Source organism: Cololabis saira, chromosome 22 (genome assembly GCF_033807715.1).
Source record: "Cololabis saira isolate AMF1-May2022 chromosome 22, fColSai1.1, whole genome shotgun sequence".
Taxonomy (NCBI): Eukaryota; Metazoa; Chordata; class Actinopteri; order Beloniformes; family Belonidae; genus Cololabis; species Cololabis saira.
Window position 1 is genome coordinate 3,873,353 of NC_084608.1, and position 22,681 is coordinate 3,896,033.

A 22,681-nucleotide genomic window follows, 5' to 3' on the forward strand; every position below is an offset into this window, starting at 1 on the left:
AAACGGAACCATAAATCAGCTTCACACAAAAACGTCATCAACAGGAATTTTATCATTTTTACCGCGAGGTGACAAATTCTTACCGTGGGGAATTTGTTTGACGGTATATCGTGAACGGTAAAATATCACCCATTCCTAGTACATTGTATGAAGTTTTGGCATTGAATAAATGCATAACTACAGATGTTTTCCTTTTTATGGGTATTTTTTCTTTTTCAGTCACATATATATCGTGATATATCGATGGAATTTCTTACAATATAGATATCGTGTATCGCGATATTATCGTTATCGTGGGCCACATATCGCCACAGTATTGAATCATGAGTTACCCGTATCGTCCCCCCCTAGTCCTGACTGCTCCCCGGATTAGCTGATGGAATCTGACCGGATTCTGAGTCCAGAACCTAAACCAGTAAATCCACTCCGGCCACTTGACTCTCAGCTGTCTGTCTCCTCTCAGACAGCTGAGGAGGGGTCTGGCCACGTTTCCAGTCTGAGCTCAGCTGCTAGTGTGGTTCTGAAACCCCTCCCACAGGTCCAGAGGCCTCTCACACAGCTCCCCCTCCCTGCCCAGGAGTCAGAGGAGACGAGCCGCCCGACAGAGGGGAGAGTCTCTGCTCGTCTGTAGGTTTGCATTGATCCAAACTGGTATCGTTCTGCCAGATATCTGGAGAGGAACTTAAAGGAAAGCGGGTTGATGGATCTGATGGGCTACTGGGTTGGAGGATCCAGGTCAGACCAGGACTGGACTGAGACCACGTCTGCTCTGATCAGATAAACCCCTGAATTCCAGACCGGTAAGTTACTTCTTCAACGCATATGCAACGGATATAAAGGATATATATTTCTTGCCACTGTTTGGCTTAAGGTTTTTCTCCCACTAGGGGAGTTTATATCTGCCATTGTTTATGTAATAATTGCTTGGGGCCAGTACTGGAGTAGAGGGGGGATGAGGGGGGATGAGGGGGGATGGCACCCCCCCCTGAAATAAAAACGGTCCAAATCATCCCCCCTGTAAAACTGTCATCCCCCTTTCCATCCCTTATGTCATTTCATCAATGAATGTGGTTTTACTGCTATTTCAACATTTAGAGTCATCACCAGAAAAATAACTTATTTGACAATTTTCACCTGTTTCAAGTAAATTTTCACTTGAAATAAATAGAAAAATCTGTCAGTGGGACAAGATTTATCTTCTTATACAAGCAAAAAAAATCTTGTTCCACTGGCAGATTTTTCTATTTATTTCAAGTGAAAATCTACTTGAAACAGGTGAAAATTGTTGTTTTTTCCAGTGATGAGTCTTGTTTTAAGTGTAATGAGATTGTTTTACTAAAATTAGACATTTTAACTAGAAATAAGACAAATATTCTTGTTAAGATTGAGTTTTTGCAGTGATCCATTTTACTTATCCTGTGAAGGACAGAGTATTGATAAGTTCAGAAAAGTGTTTTTTATTGTTGTGTTTTGATGTATTTGATGTAAGCCCAGTGGATATTTAAAGCTTACAGAAGGCTGCATTTAACTGCTGCTATGTCATTCCTGCAGTATTTCTGCAGGTGTTTTGGTCACTGCTATTATTTGTAATATATTATATTATTTGTAATCAGCACAAATGATCTGTCCCAGTATGATAAAATCCACCATCCCCCCTGAATTATTTTGACAACTCCAGTACTGCTCGGGGGTTTATGTTCATGTTCTGGGTCTCTGGAAAGATCCTGGAGACAACTTCTGTTGTAATAGACGCTATATAAATAAAATTGAACTGAACTGAATTGAATTCACCTCAAATTTTCAGGGTGGATATATGTCACCATGGTTACCACAGGCTCCACCCTTTAACCAGAGCTGCAGACAGACGGAGCCACTTCAAGATTGACTCTGTCCTCTTTCTGGTGGCTCTCACCTGGTCTACCTGACGGAGCAAGACCTTCAGCAAGACCTTCAGCAAGACCTTCAGCAAGACCTTCAGCAAGACCTTCAGCAAGACCTTCAGCAAGACCTTCAGCAAGACCTTCAGCAAGACCTTCAGCAAGACCTGCAGCAAGACCTTCAGCAAGACCTGCAGCAAGACCTTCAGCAAGACCTTCAGCAAGACCTTCAGCAAGACCTTCAGCAAGACCTGCAGCAAGACCTTCAGCAAGACCTTCAGCAAGACCTTCAGCAAGACCTTCAGCAAGACCTGCAGCAAGACCTTCAGCAAGACCTTCAGCAAGACCTTCAGCAAGACCTTCAGCAAGACCTTCAGCAAGACCTTCAGCAGGACCTTCAGCAAGACCTTCAGCAAGACCTTCAGCAAGACCTTCAGCAAGACCTTCAGCAAGACCTTCAGCAAGACCTTCAGCAGGACTGGAACAGTTGTGGCTGGAGACTCTACAACCAGGTGATGAGAACTTTCATTGTTTTTCCTGGTCTTGGTACTAGTCCTAGTCCTGGTCTGGCCCCAGTCCCAGTTCCAGTCCTGGTCTTGGTACTAGTCCTAGTCCTGGTCTGGCCCCAGTCCCAGTTCCAGTCCTGGTCTTGGTACTAGTCCTAGTCCTGGTCTGGCCCCAGTCCCAGTTCCAGTCCTGGTCTTGGTACTAGTCCTAGTCCTGGTCTGGCCCCAGTCCCAGTTCCAGTCCTGGTCTTGGTACTAGTCCTAGTCCTGGTCTGGTCCTGGTCTGGTCCCAGTTATGGTCCTGGTCTGGACCTGGTAGTAGTTTTGGTTCGATCCTAGTCCCAGTTCCAGTCCTGGTCTTGGTACTAGTCTTAGTCCTGGTCTGAGTCTCAGTCAGAGTAATTATAAAGTTATAATTAAAACCAAAACTGAAACTAACGGTCAAAATGAATCCTGTCAACTGAAACAAAAACTAAATGAAAACATGACTGAACAATGCAGATTTGCAGGTAAAACTAACTGGCTTTACTTTTCCGGTGCCTAAGTTTTGTTTTTTTGGTGGGGGTTTTGCTCTGTGTCCTCAACAACAGCGCCTTGTTGCCTTTGGGACTTTATTTTTCTAATTACAAAAAGAAAAGGTCTTTTCTCTTGTCCTGCTCTGTCCAGCTGGTCTTCAGCAGGAGGTCCCCCCTTATGATCCAGGTCCTGGTCCAGGTTTCTACCCCCTTATGATCCAGGTCCTGGTCCAGGTTTCTACCCCCTTATGATCCAGGTCCTGGTCCAGGTTTCTTCCCTCCTAAAGGGGGGTTTTTACCTGCCACTGTTTATGTTATGTTTATGTAATAATTGCTCGGGGTTTATGTTCTGGTCTCTGGAAAGCATCTAGAGACAACGTCTGTTGTATTAGACGCTATATAAATAAAATTTAATTGAATTGAATTGAAAGCAAACTCAATGTTGCAACCACACTCGAATCCAGAACCCAATCGTTCTGGGTCTACCAGGCTATTGAGGGGGAAAATTGATCTGGGACCTGGGGCTGGATTCACCAATATGTTCTTAAGAACAATCTCAAGAAATGTCTTAAGATCTAAGATTAAGAAGTTCATAAGAAAGTTCTTAAGTGCAATTCCTCAATAATTTCTTAAGAACCGTCTTAAGAACTGTCATTTCTTACGAATTTCTTATTTTTCCTACTTAAGAACTTCTTAAAATATGTCATTGCATTGCACGCGCCAACAAACAACATTTATACAGGTAGTTTGGTCTTAACCGTCAGTCACTCACTAAACATGGAGAAGGAGAAAAAGAGATGCAGGAACTTTTCAAGGTTCTGGTGGATGAGATTAATGTGCAAAAAAAAATACTATTGGGGAAAATTAATAATAATTAACTACCACGCTAACTAACATGCTAACAAACATTTAACAGGCTCTTTGTGTAATTAATTACAAAGTATATCCTCAAACTATGACCTACTAGTCTAAACTTGTCTAAATGTGTTGAAAAAGGTGATATTAGACTCTTACCTTTTCACAGAAGAAAGATTAAGACAGGTCAAGGTTGTCTTAAAGTTAAGAAAAAAGTCAAGAACAAATTTGAGAACTTTTATTTAAAGAATACCATTTATTCTTAAGTTTTTTCTTAAGAAGAAACTTAAGAAGAAAGTTGAGAAAATACTTAAGAACTTTTTTGGAGAATATGACTTCTTCTCTTTTTTCTTCTTAAGACTGAACTGAAGAAAATAATGACACTTAAGAAGATTTTTTTTCTTAAGAATGTTTTGTGAATCCGGCCCCTGGTCTTGGATCAGTCTGTATTTAGACTAATCCCAGTATGAACCTGTTCTGGACTCAGTCTGGACCTGGTGTGGACTTGGTGTGAACGCACTGTGAACCTGGTGTGGGATGTGGTGTGGACACAGGTTCAGGTCTCTGTGAAACAGGAAGCAGGTAAGATAGCAATCTGACGACTGGAGTGAAAACACTTATCTCTGATTGGCCAATAGCGTCCATTTCCTCTTAATGTACCCTGAGCATCTGTGTTATCACCCACTCTGTCCTCCCCTGGGAACCCAAACCATTAGAACCATGTCCGCTCGCACAAACACATGTATACTCATCAATACGCTGGAGGAGCTGACTTCCTGCCACACACTTTCAATATTTAATTGGAGCTAAAGTCCATCTGAGCAGCAACACAACCTTCGACCGGGCCTAACCACTTGACCTGGTGGTCTGAAGCCTGAATTCTGGTTCTGCGTTAAACCTACGCCGTAGGGTACGCGTACGGTGGCCGAGACCCACCATTGCTGAAAATAAAAGTAACGCTGCAAACAGAAACAAACGCAGCTGTAAATAAAATAAACGCTTAGCAAATAAAATAAACGCTGCAAACAAAAAGAAACGCTGCTGCAAATAAAAGAAACGCTGCAAATAAAAGAAACCCCGCTGCAAATAAAATAAAAAAACGACGCAAATAAAAAAGCCACAACGGAAGTGAATTACCGGGGACTATTTTTGCCGATGCACCGCTGTTGCACATTAAAAATTACACGTAGCGACGTTGAACACTAACCTTTTCACTTATTTTCTCGTTCGTTGTTCTTCTTATTCCTCGCTCTTCTTATTTCTTCCTTTTCACTTACGTCCTCTTCGTCTTCTTCTTCTCCTCTAACTTAAAAAACACCGGTGCATCAGCAAAAATAGTCCCCGGTAATTCACTTCCGTTGTGGCTTTTTTATTTGCGTCGTTTTTTTTTTATTTGCAACGGCGTTTCTTTATATTTGCAGCGTTTCTTTTATTTGCAGTGGTGTTTGTTTTTATTTGCAGTGTTTACTTTATTTGCAAAGCGTTTATTTTATTTGCAGCAGCGTTTCTTATTTGTAGCGTTTCTTTAATTTTCAGCAATGGCGGGTCTCGGCCACCGTATACGCGGCTACGCAGGAGTCTCTCCGTAGCCTTCTCCGTAGCCTACGCCGTAGCCTGACCTGCACCTCCCAAAAATTGTAACTACGCGTCGAGGCGACGCAGACCCAACGCAGACCGAGAGGGCTGTGATTGGTTCGCTTGGTAGCAATGCGTTTCCGGTTCCAGTTCGTGAAGCAGTAGTGAACTTTCAGCGCTCTTTTCTTTGTGTGTGTGTGATTTATTTTATTTTTTATTTTTTTGCACAATAGTTGTCCTTATCTCTTTGATTCACTGTGACCGGAAAAGCCGGACGCTAAACAAAGTATCAACTAGCGCTCTGGGGGGTATTGCACCGCCGAAGGATTCACGACGGCGTCACGGCAACGGCGTAGGCTCTGCGTTGGTTTAATGCAGAACCTTAATTCAGGCTTAAGTGTGGGCCTGACCACGTGACCTGGTGGTCGGAGGCTGGTGCTGCATGTTTGTTTCAACATGAGCTGTTGCAGTCATGCCCCCTCTTTATTAGACCCCGTTTACACGTAGCAAAAACTGTGGCGTTTTCATGCGTTTTGGCCATTCGTTTACACGAAAACGAAGCTCAAAGTCACCAAAAACGATCATTTCTGAAAACTCCGGCCAAAGTGGAGATTAGCAAAAACGGACATTTAGGCTTCAGAACGTCACATTATGAGACAGAAACGTCACCAGCATCATGAGTGCGACCTGTGTTTACAATTTGTTTGGCCACCGTCAATGTTTTCTTGTATTTTACCTGTTTTATATTCTAAAGTCACACTTAAAAGTAACTCCACTTCTCTGTCACTCCAAACCAAAGACTCTCGGTTGGTTTCCAATTAAATGATTCCAATTGGCTAGAATGACTCTATGCTTCTCGTTACACTGCCCCCTGCAGGTTTGGCTTCTCATAGCACCTTAACAGCTATTTATGCGGGTTCGTGTAAATTATGGTATTTTTCAAAATGTAGAGGGGGAAATATCCGTTTCAGTAAATACCCAGCTATGTGTAAATGTGGCCTTAGTCTCCTGTGTAACAACCTGGTAGTGAATCAGAGTAGAGCAGTGTTTCCCAACCCTGGTCCTCGAGGCCCACTGTCCTGCATGTTTTAGATGTTACCCTGCTTCAGCACACCGTGAAACAAGTGGCTGTGTCATCAACAGAAATTGTGCAGGCCTTGATGACAAGCTAATTAGGACCATTAATCAGAATCAGGTGTGATGATGAAGGGAAACATCTAAAACGTGCAGGACAGTGGGCCTTGAGGACCAGGGTTGGGAAACACTGGAGTAGAGCATTGTATGTTGCTTCCCTTCTAAGAGGGTAAAAGTGCAGCCAGGTGCTGATCATCATCATCACTGATGGACGGATCGTTAGCAGGTGTGAAGACCTGTTAATGTAGATGTTTTGGCAGTTTGCTGGCCTGTAGCATTAAGATGTGTCAACACAATGCCAAGAGGGAAATACATCAGCAGTGGTCTTAGAGAAGCATCTGTTGCCACGGATCAATATGGAAAGGATTATAAAACTATTTCCAAACTATCTACAATTTACACTATCCAGGTTATTCCCCCAATGGAACACATTCAAGACTGCCGTCAATCTTCCCAGGAATGGATTTCCCACACCCAGATCAGACATCCCAGAGCTTCCAGGTTTCACTGAGTGTGTTAAATGTTAGTCAATGACAGCACAATTAGAAGAAGACTGAATCAGGACGGTTTTGAAGATTTTTCAGGAGTCTAAGAAGAAGGACTGAGGTCCTCAAACCTGCTTCTGAACAAACCAGCAAACTTCTGGAACCATGTCCTCTGGACATGAGACCAACGTGGAGATGTTTGGTCTTCATGTCCAGAACCAGGTCTGGAGGAAACCAGCAGAACCACCTCAGACCTACTGTCAAGCACGGTGGAGGAGGGATGATGGTCTGGACCTGGACACCTGTCAGTCATCGAGTGGACCATGAACTCTGTAGACCAGTCTTATAGACACAGATGTGAGGACACCTGTCCGACAGATAAAGCTTAGCTGAAACTGGGTTCTGGTCCCTTTCCTAGTCCTAGTGACAGATGTTCTCCGTGTGCGGCCATATTTGTCCAATGGTAGCCCTTACCCCAACATGGTTTTTCTTCTTTTCATACAGTCACTTTCATTTGTCATACGTATTCAGATAAAACACCAACCGTGGCTCAGTGGGCGGGGCTGCTTAGGAGAAGGAGGGGCTTAATTAAGCCTTCATGGCTCTTGGACATTCGGATTGGATGAAAGGATTGATTCCCTGTCTCCACAGGATGTTGTCATCTCCTTCTACCACTTCCACCCTACCTTCATCTCTTAACCCTAACCCCCGACGTGTTGCCATGGAAACCTACTGGAGGGAGGTGCAGAGCATCGAGGAAGAGAAGGATGGAGACGAAGAGGAGGAGGAAGAGGAGGAGAGGAAGAGCATGGACGGTAAGTCAGACTGACAGCAAAGTGAGACATCTCCCTTCTGTCCTACTCTATCCATTTTTATTTCATCTTTATTTCCCACAGAAGTGGAGTTGGAGGAGTCGTGGCTCATGGAGGCGGGGCTGTCCTCCCTGGTGACCGGCTCCCCAACGTCAGAGGCCATCCGGCCTCCGGCTGAGGCCGTGCTGTCCACATTGACGCGACAACAAGCCGCCACAGTGAGGAAGAGACTGGACAACTACAATGAGACGCTGAGGAAAAGGAACCGGCAGCCAATTAGAGACGTGCGGGACATCTTCAGCGAGGTAGGACATGAATAGGGACGAACACAAACGCTGAATTTATCCGTTGTCATTTAAAGGTGGTCGGCCTGCTGCCTTTCCTGCAATGAATTCTGGGAAGCATGGGATGTCAGAGTGTGAAGGCTCAGCATTTTCTATCCCACTGTGTTTCAGCCTGATGATGACTCAGCAGAACAATGCCCCTCCCCTCTCCCGAGTCGCGCAGAGTCACCACCAAGTCGGTCCCAATCCCCCATCAAGACTATCCGCCGCCACAGCACCAGAGGTATCCCTGAGCATGTTGGTGGACGGCTTTAGTTAGTTCTAGAAAGCATTGCAGTGTCCCTGTAGTTCTGCAGACCTCTCACACCTGAGGACATCAAGAAGGCTGCCGTGGTCTTTTATTTTCTTTTAAAATCTCTTTCAGGGACAGGTCCTAGTTACTTTGCTAGCGATTGTGACCTGGACAGGATATACCCAACCTTTCACTTGCTGTTTGCCCACTGACAGCTGGGAGAGGGTCCAGCAGATCCCTATAACCCATTACCAACCCATAACCAAAATGGCATAAAAATGGACTGATGGCGGTTCTAGTGCATCTTTGGTTGTGGTTGTAAAAGACGGGTGGGTTATATGATGGGTTCTAGAGAACGATAAACAGTTTTTTTTGTACTTTGAGGTTCCCTTGGTCGATTGGTCTTTTTTGAAGATCGTCTCGGAAGCAAACAGGTTTCATTGAGATTTTAGATTCACATAGTCCTTGCTGTTTTTGTATTTCTTTGATGATTTGAATTCAATTAAATTTTTCAATTCAATTTTATTTATATAGCGTCTAATACAACAAAAGTTGTCTCTAGACGCTTTCCAGAGACCCAGAACATGACCCCCGAGCAATTATTACATAAACAATGGCAGGTAAAAACTCCCCTAGTGGGAGAAAAGCCTTAAGCCAAACAATGGCAAGGAAAAACTCCCCTTTAGGAAGGAAGAAACCTTGAGCAGGACCAGGATCATAATGGGGGACCCTCCTGCTGAGGGCCAGACTGGGGGGTCGGGACGTCAACAGCACAGCAGGCAGGTGGAAGCAGCAACGGGATGACCGGGGGTGGGGACCGCAGGCCAGCACGCAACTCCCGAAGCTCCGGCCCAATCAGCAAGCCCCAGGTTAGGTTCAGGGTCGGGGAAAGGTTGAGAAGGGGCAGGGCCAGGGAGAGGAGTCTTGACGGACAAACCTCTCCCCCGCCTGACCGGGCCGTTACCCTGCCCCTCTCACTCCCACGCTGCAGGTTCCGGTGTTGTGCATTCAGAGATGCTCTTCGCCACCGGCAGAGGATGCTTCACCATGTACAAAAGAGAAAAAAGAGAAGAAAAGGGGGGGCCAGCACAAGAAACTACAGGAGCGACTCTAACACACTAGAGTTTACACTACCTAGAGATTTACCAACACCAGCTAGAGGTTTACTAAACACTAACTATACACGAATCCGGCGACCGGTTTGTGTGTGCCGCCATCTTGCGGCGGCGCCATTGCTGCGGTGGCAGGTGTCAATCTGCCACCGCAGCGCTGTTATTGTAACCTGACGCTCTACAGCATCATTATAGCTGGATTGATGATGTTAGATAGTGGCCTTCCATAAATAATGAAGGTATCTTAAATTAATGCTGATGTTAATTTATTCAATTCAATTCAATTTTATTTATATAGCGTCTAATACAACAGAGTTGTCTCTAGACGCTTTACAGAGACTCATACCCAGAACATGACCCCCGAGCAGTTATTACATAAACAATGGCAGGTAAAAACTCCCCTAGTGGGAGAAAAACCTTAAGCCAAACAGTGGCAAGGAAAAACTCCCCTTTAGGAGGGAAGAAACCTTGAGCAGGACCAGGCTCATAAGGGGGGACCCTCCTGCCGAGGGCCAGACTGGTGGGTCAGGGACGGCAACAGCACAGCAGGCAGGTGGAAGCAGCAACGGGATGACCAGGGGTGGGGACTGTAGGCCAGCACGCAGCTCCCGAAGCTCCGGCCCAATCAGCAAGTCCCAGGTTGGGGTGCAGGGTCGGGGAAAGACTTGTGCTCCGTAATGCAAGCTACAAGCCAAATCATTATAAATAATGATTTGTTTGAGCGATAAGCAGGAAAGAATAGAGGAATAGGGAGATAAGGGAGTGTATGATTAAACACTGTAATATAGCATAGGTTACGTGTGACGTTAGCAGCGCGAAATGTAATCATTATGGAAAGGCTACGTGATTAAAAAAAACAAAAACAACAACACCTGTTTATGTTTTGTTTTATTTTAGGTATCCAAGGATATTTTATTGATCGCCTGGCGTCCGATGACCAAAAAAAACGCAATTACAGGTCTCTAATTGAAGGGCAGAACTATCTCAGCTCCGGATGATACAGAATACATACATATATAACTCCAATCTTCAGATAAAACTAGTTTGTTGAGGAAAAAATATCAACTCTATTTGTAGCTGCAGAAGAAAAAAATAATCTCACGAGGAAAAGAAAAATATTGCTCACGCCTCGGAGCCTCTTCAATATAGCAGTCAAAAAAAAAGAAAAGAGAAGTAAGAGTAATAAAAAAGATGTACTGTATGTTGTACTATTATACAAATTTATTGAAACACATGGCGAGTCAAACATTTACCAAAGCAGCTGCCAAACACTAAACAAGGTAGTAAGACGTGGGTTGTGCAGAACTAAATCCTCATCGGAGCTCCATTCTTTAGTAGTGATTTCATATGGATCCAGACCGTTAATAATCATTATTTTCTCCATATACTGCTCCCTGGCTTCCTTGTTTAAGGTATCCCGGTAAATTCCAGTTCCTTTCCAGCAGTTTAACATCTTTTTTTTGCGTTCCGTCTTTTCACTTGGTGAAACAGAAAAGTAGTTTTGAAAGTCCGTCCCATCTTCATTCACTATCAAAACAAATGCACGTGACCGGGACAGGAGTTTTCCGATGATACAAATACATTAAGAGAGCCTGGCAGGGAGCGGAGTAATAGATCCATGGGAGCGGAGCATGGATCTATACGTATATGTCTATGGGCTGGAGCCATGGGGCTGGAGCGGAGGAGCGGAGCCGCCACCGCAGTAATGGCGGCCGCTCGACTTCCGGGTTTTGCTGGATTCGTGTATAGGCTTTACTAAACAGAAAGGTTTTAAGTTTAGTTTTAAAGGTGGAGGTGGTGTCGGCCTCCTTAACCCAGATTGGAAGTTGGTTCCATAGTAACGGTGCCTGATAGCAGAACGCCCGCCCTCCAAATCTACATTTAGATACTCTAGGAACTACGAGTAAACCTGCACTCCGAGAACGGAAAGCTCGGCCAGGAACATAAGGCACTATCAGGTCTTGCAAATAATGCAGAGCTAAGCCGTTTTGGGCTTTATACGCAAGTAATAAAATATTAAATTGGATCATGAATTTTACAGGTAGCCAATGGAGCGACACTAACACTGGAGAGACGTGGTCTCGCCTACTGATTCCTGTCAGCACTCGTTCTGCTGCATTTTGGATCAGCTGGAGCCTATTCAGCAAATTACTTGGACATCCTGCTAACAACACATTACAGTAATCCAGTCTAGAAGATACAAACGCATGAACTAGTTTTTCTGCATCACTCTGCGAGAGGATTCTCCTAATCTTTGCAATATTACAGAGATGGAAAAACGCTATTTTACAAACCTGATTAACATATGGTTTAAATGACAAATCCTGATCGAAAACAACACCAAGGTTTCTCACAATATATACAACAGCTAGTTGTCATATGTCCTTAAGTCCAAGTGCAGGTGGTCCTTTAGGGTCTTCATTTTTTTTCACTTAATACGCTTTTATTTTTAAAAATTTTTTTAGGGTCTTTTAGTATTCTTCAGCTCTGTCCGTTTGTTCTTCGGTTGGGGACCACTTGGTTCTTCCAGTGCTCCTCAAAGTCCACTTGAGTCGTTTGATTTGTTCTGTTGATCTTCTGTGGTTTCCATAGGCCGATAAGCAGCCAACTCTATGGGAGTTTAGGTGCCCGCATGGTCCTCCGGGTTGTTCCAGTGCTCTTCCGTTAAGCTTATTTGTTCGTTGGCTGTTTCCGTTGGTCTGATTTACATCTTGAAGGCCAATATTTTGGAGGTTTTATTTCCACTTTAAAGATCTGCAGGATTCTTTTTCAGGATTCAAGTATACTTGATGTCATTCTTAGCAATAAAAACATGACTGAAATACAGCCCCTCAAGTCTCAGTGTCATTAGAGTAACATTGTGCATGATTCTGCAGGTCCTATCAGATTTAAAGAATCCACCACAGAGGCTCCATTGGGACTTTAGCGGTCCAGCTGGTCCTTTATAGCGCTTTTACACTAGTACCTACTCAGCCCGACTCGACTCACCTCGCCTCGTCTCGACTCGACTCGCATTGCCCTCGTTTCTTTTCAATCCCCAGATGAGAAGTAGGAGGATTGGAGTGAAGCTGCTGTGATGTGATTGTGTGATCTAAACGAAGAAGACAACAACACTAAAGATGTAGAACCTGGAGGAGATGATAGATGTGCTGCTGGATCTGTGGCTTGTGTTTGATACCAAGTTAAAAAAATGAGTGAGAGAAGCTTCAAGTGGCGACCCTTTTTTAGTTTTTAGTTTGTCTCTGCTGCTGAAAAGTCAGCTGGAGCTGCGAGCAGCTATGAAGAGACAGAGCTCCTGGTAGATCTGGTCGTTCCTTATCTCCCGTCTAGATCCCTTTTTAATTCTCTCCTCAGCACCAGGTTTATGAACATCTGACCCTCAGAGTTGGATCATGAAACAGACTTCCATTTCCTGTCGAATAAAATGAACAAGAATCCGTCAGAGTCTCTTTCTCTGATTTCCTCCTCCTGACTCAGACGTCTGACTCCAACCCCCCGACCAATCGGTGGCCTGTAGTGTGATGATGTCAGATACAGCCGACTCAGCAGCTTAGAACCTCGGCAGAATAGTTACAGAAAAGTATCTACTCGGCACGTTAGACCCCTAGTGGAAAAGAACCAAACCGAGGCGAGTCGAGTCGGGCTGAGTAGGTACTAGTGGAAACGCGCAATTAGTTGCTTCTTTGGGGATTATGAGGTATTTTGATTAATCATCTATAATCTTGTCATTTTCAGTGCGACCGACTCTTGCCATGTTTGTTCTTGAGGATCACCTACCTGAACAGTTGTCACCCCCCGCCAACACTGACTTGGGCACAGTCCCGCCTTCTGCTTGTCCCTCACACTCTCCACCAGTGAGTCAGCTGAAACCAGCCAGCTGGCTGCTGCGGGGCACGCCGTACTCCGAGGGCGTGGCCGAGCACAGGCGGGGCGGGGCTTGCTGGGATTGTCTCCTTCTACAGGGAGACAAGAATGGTGAGCTGCAGGTGAGGGTCAACTTCTGTGTGGCCATAACTCCTCCCCAGTACCGGAGTTGAGGGGGGATGAGGGGGGATGAGGGGGGATGGCATCCCCCCTGAAATAAAAATGGTCCAAATCATCCCCCCCTGAAATAAAAATGGTCCAAATCATCCCCCCTGAAATAAAAACGGTCCAAATCATCCCCCCTGAAATAAAAACGGTCCAAATCATCCCCCCTGAAATAAAAACGGTCCAAATCATCCCCGCTGTAAAACTGCCATCCCCCCTTTCCATCTCTTATGTCATTTCATCAATGAATGTGGTTTTACTGCTATTTCAACATTTAGAGTCATCACCAGAAAAATAACACCAGAAAAATATTTATTTGACAATTTTCATCTGTTTCAAGTAAATTTTCACTTGAAATGAGTAGAAAAATCTGCCAGATTTAGATTTATCTTCTCATTACAAGCAAAAAAATCTTGTTCCACTGGCAGATTTTTCTATTTATTTCAAGTGAAAATCTACTTGAAACAGGTGAAAATTGTTGTTTTTTCCAGTGATGAGTCTTGTTTTAAGTGTAATGAGATTATTTTACTAAAATGAGACATTGTAACTAGAAATAATACAAATACGGTATTCTTGTTAATATTTTGAGTTTTTGCAGTGATCCATTTTACTTATCCTGTGAAGGACAGAGTCATATTGATAAGTTCAGAAAAGTGTTTTTTATTGTTGTGTTTTGATGTATTTGATGTAAGCCCAGTGGATATTTAAAGCTTACAGAAGGCTGCATTTAACTGCTGCTATGTCATTCCTGCAGTATTTCTGCAGGTGTTTTGGTCACTGCTATTATTTGTAATATATTATATTATTTGTAATCAGCACAAATTATATGTCCCCATATGATAAAATCCACCATCCCCCCTGATTTTATTTTACAACTCGAGTACTGCTCCTCCCACTGGGAGCTGATTGGTTAACTGTGCGTGGGTGTGTCTGTGTGTGTGTGCGTGCATCCAGTTTGCTGCTGTCCCTCCCTCGCAGGGCCTCACCTGTGCAGATGACCTGTGCTCCCGTGACCTCAGACGGCTCGGCTTCATCACCCACATCGAGCTGTCCACCTTCCTGCTGGCTCTGGGGGTCCAATCCAAGCGGACCCGGCCGCTCTGGAAGAGAACCCGAGGTGCGTTTAATTTTCATCATGTGAAGGCAGGTTTGATACAGCAACAACCAGACAGATGTGAGGAAGAGGAGGCAGCTGGACGACTTCAGGAGTGATGTCACCATTCTGAGCCAGAAGTTTGACGTTTTAGTTTTCAACTGATACGATTCAATTCAATTCAATTTTATTCATATAGCGTCTAATACAACAAAAGTTGTCTCCAGACGCTTTCCAGAGACCCAGAACATGAACATAAACCCCCAAGCAATTATTACATAAACAATGGCAGGTAAAAGCTCCCCTAGTGGGAGAAAAACCTTAAGCCAAACAGTGGCAAGAAAAACTCCCCTTTAGGAGGAAGAAACCTGGACCAGGACCTGGATCATAAGGGGGGACCCTCCTGCCGAAGGCCAGACTGGGGGGTCGGGAACATCAGCAGCACACAGCAGGCAGGTGGAAGCAGCAATGGGATGACCGGGGGTGGGGACCGCAGGTAGGTGGAAGCAGCAACGGGATGACCGGGGGTGGGGTCCGCAGGCAGGTGGAAGCAGCAGCGGGATGACCGGGGGTGGGGACTGCAGGCAGGTGGAAGTAGCAACGGGATGACCAGAGGGAGGGGGGGGGGCTCAGGTAGGTGGAAGCAGCAACGGGATGACCGGGGGTGGGGTCCGCAGGCAGGTGGAAGCAGCAGCGGGGTGACCGGGGGTGGGGTCCGCAGGCAGGTGGAAGCAGCAGTGGGATGACCAGGGAGAGGGGGGGGGGAGATGGGGGGCTCAGGCAGGTGGAAGCAGCAGCGGGATGACCGGGGGTTGGGACCGCAAGCCAGCACGCAGCTCCCGAAGCTCCGGCCTAATCAGCAAGTCCCAGGTTAGGTTCAGGGTCTAACTATTATAGTCTTGTTCTATAGCTGCAGCTATGACTACTGACTCTAACACACTAGAGTTTACACTACCTAGAGATACGAACATTGAATCTGTTCTTGTGTGTCCATGTTAACGTGTCGACAAGGGGCAGTGTTAATAAAATCAAAAGGATTGTCTGATCGTCATAAATATTCCAAGTACCAGTTAATGGAAAGGTGGTTTCAAATGTTCTGGCCATCACATGTTTTAATAGTCCTTATGATGATTCCGAAGATTCCTTCAGTGGGTTCTAGAAGAACTCCTTCTGTAATACTCTACCAACTTAAGGAAGTACTACAGAAGAAACAGGGCCATTTTTCACTCTGTGTAGGTCAGTTCAAAGATACGTTTTGGTAGGTTTTTGTGGCACTAGTGGCCTTTATTGAGAAAGTAGGTAGATGGGAAACGGGTAGAGAGGGTGACAATGCAGTATAGAGCAACAGTCCGGGACCCAAACCTGCGCTGCCCGCACAAGGACTATAGCCTCTACAAATGGCGTCCGCTCAACCCACGGAGCTGTCCAGGACCCAGTTCAAGGGTATGTTTATCAGCTGATTACTATAAATAAATGACCACAGACAAAAACGTACACATCCCATCACTAAACAGGCCCAGCGGTCTGAAAGGAGCATCTGTAGAGGTCTGAAAAGATCTTCTGTAGAGGTCTGAAGGATCTCCTGTAGAGGTCTGAAGGATCTCCTGTAGAGGTCTGAAAGGATCTCCTGTAGAGGTCTTAAGGATCTCCTGTAGAGGTCTGAAGGAACTCGTGTAGGGGTCTGAAGGATCTCCTGTAGAGGTCTGAAAGAATCTCCTGTAGAGGTCTGAAAGGATCTCCTGTAGAGGTCTGAAGTATCTCCTGTAGAGGTCTGAAGGATCTCCTGTAGAGGTCTGAAGGATCTCCTGTAGAGGTCTGAAAGGATCTCCTGTAGAGGTCTGAAGTATCTCCTGTAGAGGTCTGAAGTATCTCCTGTAGAGGTCTGAAGGATCTCCTGTACAGGTCTGAAGGATCTCCTGTAGAGGTCTGAAAGGATCTCCTGTAGAGGTCTAAAAAGGATCTCCTGTAGCGGTCTGAAAGGATCTCCTGTAGAGGTCTGAAGGATCTCCTGTAGAGGTCTGAAGGAACTCGTGTAGCGGTCTGAAGGATCTTTTGTAGCGGTCTGAAAGGATCTCCTGTAGCGGTCTGAAGGATCTCCTGTAGAGGTCTGAAGGATCTCCTGTAGAGGTCTGAAGGATCTCCTGTAGAGGTCTGAAGAATCTCCTGTAGCGGTCTGAAAGGATCATCTGTAGAGGTCTGAAAGATCTCCTGTAGAGGTCTGAAGGATCTCCTGTAGAGGTCTGAAGAATCTCCTGTAGAGGTCTGAAGGATCTTTTGTAGCGGTCTGAAAGGATCTCCTGTAGCGGTCTTTTAACTGTTGACTCTGGTAAATCTGCTTGGTGCTTTTGGGCCTGTATGCAGCATTTGATCCAGTGGACCACAATATTTTGATGTCAAGACGTGGAAAGTGTGTTGGTATCAAAGGTGCCGTTTTAAAGTGGATCAGGTCTTACCTGTCAGATAACCTTTTCTGTTCATGTTGGTGAATGCTTTTCTTCTTCAGCTCCCTTGACTTATGGTGTACCTCAAGGCTCTATTTTGGGCCTCATGTTGTTTTGATCGTATATGTTTCTTGTGGGGTCTATATGAAAGCATAATATTGATTTTCATTTTTTTGCTGATGATAACCAGGTTTATATGCCCATTAGATCAGACGGCAACATTTTACTGCAGCCTTTGACTGTCTCAAAGACTTCAAAACTTGGATAAAACGTAACTTTCTGAACCTTAACCTTAAAAGAAGACAGACGTCTCCTGGTTTGGTGATTCAGATGTGGTCTGTGGTTTGGTTCATAGCCCAGTAGGCATCATGTAGTCGCTCTGCTGTCAGGAATCTGGGTGTGATCTTTGACAGCTCTCTTAAGTTGGACAACAGATTAATGCTGTGGTAAAATCAAGCTTTTTCCACCTACATTACTAAGGTGAAGCTCTATCTCTCTGCACAGGATCTAGAAAAAGTTAGACATCGCAGAGAAGTAATCTTCTCTGCGATGTCTGCAATTAGTTCAGAACACAGCAGCTTGACTTTTAACTGGCACCAGGACGCATGATCATATAAATCCTGTCTTGGCATTTTCCACTGACTTCCCATCTGATTCAGAATTGATTTTAAGATTTGATTGTTGACCTTTAAAGTATTAAATGGATTGGCACCCTCGTATCTGTCTGCACTCCCGCACATCCACACACCAGTAAGTATAACTGAGGTCAACCAACCAGTTGCTTCTAAACTTAGCACTAAAAGTAAGGAAATGAGTGTGTGGTAGATTATATCTTTGTTGTAACCATTTGTGGGAGGAGCACCAGCTGAGTCTGTGGGTTGTACCCATGAAACATTGGCCAAATCTTCTGTGGGTTGTGGGAGGACTCATGGCATACCTGACGTTTAACCAGCAGAGCAGGGATGTCACTTTCAGAGTCAAAATGACTCCAGTTGGCGGCCGTTGAAGTTCCTTTCAGTCAGTGTCATAATGAAGAAAGACTACCAGTGAAACTCCTGAGACAAAATTTAAACATCAAACAAGTTTCTGTAAAGGATGGGGAATTGTAAATTCATGGATTTTAAGGATATAAGGAGTTCTTATTAACTGTATTGATGCTGTTATTCCACAAGGTGGCACCATGATAAATTGGTGAATAACCTGCAATAGTAAAGAATATTTTTCTTGGAATTTTGATAACTTTATTGGTAATTTTGTATCATAGTCACATTTTAACTAATCATTTCTGTTAATTGATAATTAGTGAGTAATTAATTCACCATTACCAGCTGGGTACCTTTTATTAAACCAGTTCGACCACTATGTATGCATGTAAAAACAGCTGGGAGTGGGAAATACCTTTGTAAGGTTGCTACCATCATCAATAGCACTCGTATCACCCCCACCACCACCAGTAGCTCCCCCTGAGAGGTTTGTCAGGAGTCGCTACTGTTCAGGATCTAACGTGGGTGTCCATGTGTTCATCAGACAGCGGTGTGTTCGGAGTCCCTCTGACGTCCCTGCTGGAAAACGACAGGAAGAAGATTCCAGGACTCAAAGTTCCCGTGGTCTTCCAGAAGGTGCGTGCTGTCTCTGCTCGGTTTGAACCTGTTAAATGCTGATCCTCCACTCTGACGCCACAAACTTGTCTACATACATTCACTGCTCCCAGGGCTGCCCCTGACCAAATTGAGGCCCTAAACGAAATTTTATTTGGAGGCCCCCCACCAGTACTGGAGTTGAGGGGGGATGAGGGGGATGGCATCCCCCCTGAAATAAAAACGGTCCAAATCATCCCCCCTGTAAAACTGCCATCCCCCCTTTCCATCCCTTATGTCATTTCATCAATGAATGTGGTTTTACTGCTATTTCAACATTTAGAGTCATCACCAGAAAAATAACTTATTTGACAATTTTCACCTGTTTCAAGTACATTTTCACTTTAAATAAGTAGAAAGATCTGCCAGTGGAACAAGATTTATCTTCTCATTACAAGCAAAAGAAAACATAATTCAGGATCTAACAGACTGATATATCAAACTTTACATTCAAGTTTAGTTCCCTCTGTCAACAAATGCATCAGCTACCCACTCATTTCAATCAGTATTTTTCTGTAATGCCTCCTCAAAAGCTGACTGTTGTGAATTAAATTCACCAACAGACGGCGACATTATCTCCTTAAAATTGTCGAAAACCTCTTAACAACATAAATTGATATAAAACTTTAGCCAATATATTATATATTGGCTAAAGTTTATAGCTTATATACGACCACTAACTGGTAATTCTACCACTCCTTGCTCGCTCCTGACTCTTGATGTCTTTTGGACAACATGTCGACATCTCCTCACCTTCTGGAGCTCTGCAAGTGCCTGCCTGCAGGTGCAGCCCTCTGATTGGTCAGATCTCGGGTGCTGTCAATCAATGCGCGATCAGATTAAAGGTCTCTTCTCTCTCCTCTGCTTCACGGTAGCCAGGGCTCCAGACTAACTTTTTTCACTAGGAGCACAGTAGCCCCTAACTGAAAATTTTTAGGGGCACAATCAGAAATTTAATGAGCGCACATCGTTTATCGACACGCTAACCAAATTTTTACATTTCTACTACATTTCAGTGTATTAGTAATACGTAATTCATAATAGATTGACAAATTACCACAATGTGCTGTTTCAAATGCAGTGTTACATTTTATTGTGCACTTTTAAAGATGCCGCAACATAAAGTAAACTGACAGCACCATTGCTGTCATTATATATAAAAAAACATACATTCACATGATAAAAAAGTGCTTGGTAACAAAGTGCTTAGTAACCTTTCAGCCATGAATTTAACTGTTAAACACAGTACTTAACAAATGTACAAATATTGGGGGTACTGGCCAATAACATTTCCCTACTTGTGTCTTTACTAAAACCCTGAACTTACACCAGTCGACCAAATTCACTGCCTTCACTCAAATAACTAAGGATCTTACCAAGAAATATTCTTATTTCTAATGCCATTACACCTGATAACACACATCACTTAAAAGGTTAGGTGTTTTTCCCACGTGTTAAAATTTAACTTTCATTTGTGTCAAGCAAATTTTAAGTTCTAGTTACGTTTTAAGTTAGAGTTTTGGCAATGTTCAAAATAAAATGATGAGACCTGCTGTATTGGAGCACATTTTTTTTTAGTTAAAAGTTTTAACTAAAAGCTACAGTTTTAATAAAACTGTAGCGGGGACAGATGTTTAGAGAAACCTATGTATGTACCGGGTGAAGACTGATTTATGGTTCCTCGTAGGCTACGGCGTAGGGTCTGCATCGATTTAAGGCGGAACTTTCAGGCTTTAGGGGAACATATTGGAGAACAACCAGAAGAATATAGAGTGGATTAAAAATAAAAGTTAAGCACTGAGCTACATGTGTCTCCTCTATGGGCCATTGCAGACTCATTGCCTGAGCATGATGTTACTAAAACCAAACATATCCGCCGTCTCTTTCTTCTAACTTTATATGCGCGCCGCGGCGGCAGCGCGTGTCGCATTAAATGTGGTCCGGGCGTAATACCTGCTTTGAGCTGGTGAAATTAAACGAAAAAAAAAAAATAATAAATAGATCCCTCGACTCATTCCCTTTCACACTCATTGGCCTGCAAATATGGGGGTTCATTGACGCACCCCTTCCACGTTTAACGTGTAAAAAAAAAAAAAAAAAAAGACACTGGCAAATTTACTGGTCGCACGTGTGCGAGTGGACATGAAATTCAGTCGCACATACTCAAATTTTGGTCGCAAAATGCGAGCATTTAGTCGCAGTCTGGAGCCCTGGTAGCACATATACGCATCCATTGCGCATATGTGCAAATGTGTCCCCTCGCGCAAAATGTGGCCCCCCTTGGAAGATGAGGCCCTACGCACAGCGTGTGTTCTGCGTTTAGTTAGGGGCACCACTGACTGCTCCGGTCCTCCGGCGGGACTTTCCTGCACACAGCTGAACATTCCCGTCCATGTGTGTGTATCAAAATTGTAGTTATTTCAGTTGAGTTCGGGGTGGATCATTTGACATGGGAGCAGCCGCAGCTGTTCGCTGATTGGACCGCAACTCAGTGGTGAACCGGATCTCAGACCAGCTGTCTCTGTCTTTGTGTGCAGTTGTTGTGTATTCTGGAGCAGACGGGCCTCCACACAGAGGGGATACTCAGAGTTCCAGGATCAGCTGCTCGCCTGAAGGTAACACCAGAGACAATGTCCAGAAAACCCACACACCCTGAAACTGTTTTTACACTTGACTTACAACCCGGATCCGGCTCTGACATCGACTCCTTCCAACCTGGACCCGCCTCTGGCGTTGACTCCTTCATAGCCGGACCCACCTCTGACGTTGACTCCTTCCAACCTGGACCCGCCTCTGACGTTGACTCCTTCGTAGCCAGACCCACCTCTGACGTTGACTCCTTCCAACCTGGACCCTCCTCTGGCGTTGACTCCTTCATAGCCAGACTCGCCTCTGACGTTGACTCCTTCCAACCTGGACCCGCCTCTGACGTTGACTCCTTCGTAGCCGGACCCACCTCTGACGTTGACTCCTTCCAACCTGGACCCACCTCTGGCGTTGACTCCTTCGTAGCCGGACCCACCTCTGACGTTGACTCCTTCATAGCCAGACCCACCTCTGGCGTTGACTCCTTCAAAGCCAGACCCACCTCTGACGTTGACTCCTTCCAACCTGGACCCACCTCTGGCGTTGACTCCTTCGTAGCCGGACCCGCCTCTGACGTTGACTCCTTCATAGCCGGACCCACCTCTGACGTTTGCTCCTTCATAGCCGGACTCGCCTCTGACGTTGACTCCTTCGTAGCCGGACCCACCTCTGACGTTGACTCCTTCATAGCCGGACTCGCCTCTGACGTTGACTCCTTCGTAGCCGGACCCACCTCTGACGTTGACTCCTTCATAGCCGGACCCGCCTCTGACGTTGACTCCTTCGTAGCCGGACCTGCGTCTGACGTTGACTCCTTCCAACCTGGACCCCCCTCTTATCTTGCCTCAGATTTTGACTCTCGTACACGGACTTGCTTATGACGTTGACTCCTTCGTAGCCAGACCCGCCTCTGACGTTGACTCCTTCGTAGCTCTTACGTTGACTCCTTTGTCGCCCGACCTGCATCTGACGTTGACTCTGTCGTAGCCGGAACCGCCTCTGAAGTTGACACTAGGGTCTGGATCCAACAGCAGCTGACTTCAACTAGCATCATGGGTCAGCATGAACAGCCGCTGCCAGGATTTTTGGATTCACCCTGTTGGGTGGAGTCAGCTCCTCCAAGATGGTGATCACCGTTGGGCTCTTCAGGAACCTTTTGGGTATGGGGGGAGGTTGTTCAGTTCCTTATGTACTGTCAAAGTTTGTGATTACTGGTACGGCCTTTGTACGTTTTGACCGTATATAAACTTAATTCTTGCCATTGTAAGAATGAGATGAACCTGCTGTACTCTACTGCCCTTGCTTTTTAACAACTTGTGCTTTTTATTATTTTACCTCTTTTCTTATCATTTTATTTCATTTTATTTGTTATTTACTGTTTAATTGTGTCTTGCTGCTTTTAATGTTGATGTAAAGCACTTTGAATGACCTTGTGCTCTACAAATAAA

At 44.8% G+C, this 22,681-nt stretch overlaps 1 protein-coding gene across 2 annotated transcripts in view; it reads left to right on the plus strand.

Annotated features, from left to right (window-relative positions):
* The first annotated feature begins 598 nt into the window (after positions 1–598).
* arhgap28 (Rho GTPase activating protein 28) overlaps positions 599–22,681 on the plus strand; it is a 31,842-nt gene continuing 9,759 nt past the window's right edge. The window contains exons 1-8 of one of the 2 annotated variants that reach the window (XM_061713745.1): positions 599–800; positions 7,599–7,762; positions 7,844–8,064; positions 8,215–8,326; positions 13,183–13,433; positions 14,431–14,593; positions 18,538–18,629; positions 21,185–21,262. In XM_061713745.1, the coding sequence (XP_061569729.1) occupies positions 7,600–7,762; positions 7,844–8,064; positions 8,215–8,326; positions 13,183–13,433; positions 14,431–14,593; positions 18,538–18,629; positions 21,185–21,262 (1,080 nt within the window). In that variant the 5' untranslated portion in view covers positions 599–800; position 7,599. Of the gene's footprint in view, positions 801–2,377; positions 2,390–7,598; positions 7,763–7,843; positions 8,065–8,214; positions 8,327–13,182; positions 13,434–14,430; positions 14,594–18,537; positions 18,630–21,184; positions 21,263–22,681 lie in introns of those variants that run through there. The other variant, XM_061713746.1, reaches the window with a different exon arrangement.